General features: G+C 41.0%; 1 protein-coding gene across 1 annotated transcript in view; it reads left to right on the top strand.

The window, feature by feature from the left end:
- The window catches only part of LOC103396025 (zonadhesin-like), a 10,346-nt gene continuing 9,366 nt past the window's right edge, over nt 1–980 (top strand). The window contains exons 1-4 of the mRNA XM_025052404.1: nt 1–160; nt 266–318; nt 444–518; nt 803–962. Of these exons, the coding sequence (XP_024908172.1) occupies nt 84–160; nt 266–318; nt 444–518; nt 803–962 (365 nt within the window). The 5' untranslated portion in view covers nt 1–83. The remainder of the gene's footprint in view (nt 161–265; nt 319–443; nt 519–802; nt 963–980) is intronic.

The following is a 980-nucleotide window of genomic DNA, read 5'->3' as shown; positions in this document are numbered from 1 at the left end:
CAGTCACTGTTTTTCAGCTCAGAGACAGGAGAAGGAGAAGCAGCAGATGATCAGTTGGAAGGCTGAGGGTTACAGAGCCGACGATGCCTCGCAGCCAACACACAAGTCTGCTGGTGGCAGTGGTTGTACTTTTCCTCTCTGACACAGACACCCAGTGCAGGTGGGTCCTTTAAATTGCAAATGATTCATATATGTGATTGTATTTGACACAACGACACGCACTAAAGTCTGTTGGTGTGTTTTTTTTGTTGTTGTTTTTTTTAAGAGCTGAACATGGATTGTCCTCAGTTTCTTTACCAGAGTTGAGGCCAAACTCAGGTGTTTGTACAGTAATTATTTTAAAAACCACATTTGTGACAATATATTTTTTGCACGTGCAGATCATCAAATGTGAAAAATGTATGAAATTAAAAAATAACTTCAGCCCTTTATGCCGTGTCTAGACTATGTTACACACTGTTTCTTCAATCAGCAAAGTGGCCCAGTGTGTGACTGGACGAGGAGCCAACAAGGAGAAGGTAAAGTACTGAACCTAATACTTATATCAATTGAATGTAATGTAAAAACTGAGAGCTAAAAATAGAGGTCCAAATGTAATTTGATATCATTTAACTTATTTGACTCCTGAGATGAAAGAAAGTTGGTCTTCAGTTCCTGTTTTACAGTGCAGTCAGACAATGACCGTGGCTGTTCTTTCCTTTCTCTCAATAACTGAGCTTATTTTCCAAGGTGCATTTATAAATAACAATAAAAAACAGTATCTCAGCTCTATAACACATACCTTTGTAACTGCACATTGCAGTAAATATTTTAGAAAGTGCTCCACTGGGGCTTGAGGGAGATGCCTGTCTGGAGTTTTGGTACCTGGTTCCTACTGGACTTCATGGGTCTGAGCTACGAGCTAACCTCAAAAGCGGCGCTGGTCTGACAGAAGTCTGGAACTCTCCTGCTCCTCCGAGAAACCAATGGCGACAAGCGCT

The sequence above is a fragment of the Cynoglossus semilaevis genome, chromosome 20, assembly GCF_000523025.1.
Source record: "Cynoglossus semilaevis isolate Cse_v1.0 chromosome 20, Cse_v1.0, whole genome shotgun sequence".
Lineage (NCBI taxonomy): Eukaryota > Metazoa > Chordata > Actinopteri > Pleuronectiformes > Cynoglossidae > Cynoglossus > Cynoglossus semilaevis.
Note: the sequence above shows the minus strand (reverse complement) of the source record. Positions and strands in the feature narration are given on the sequence as shown.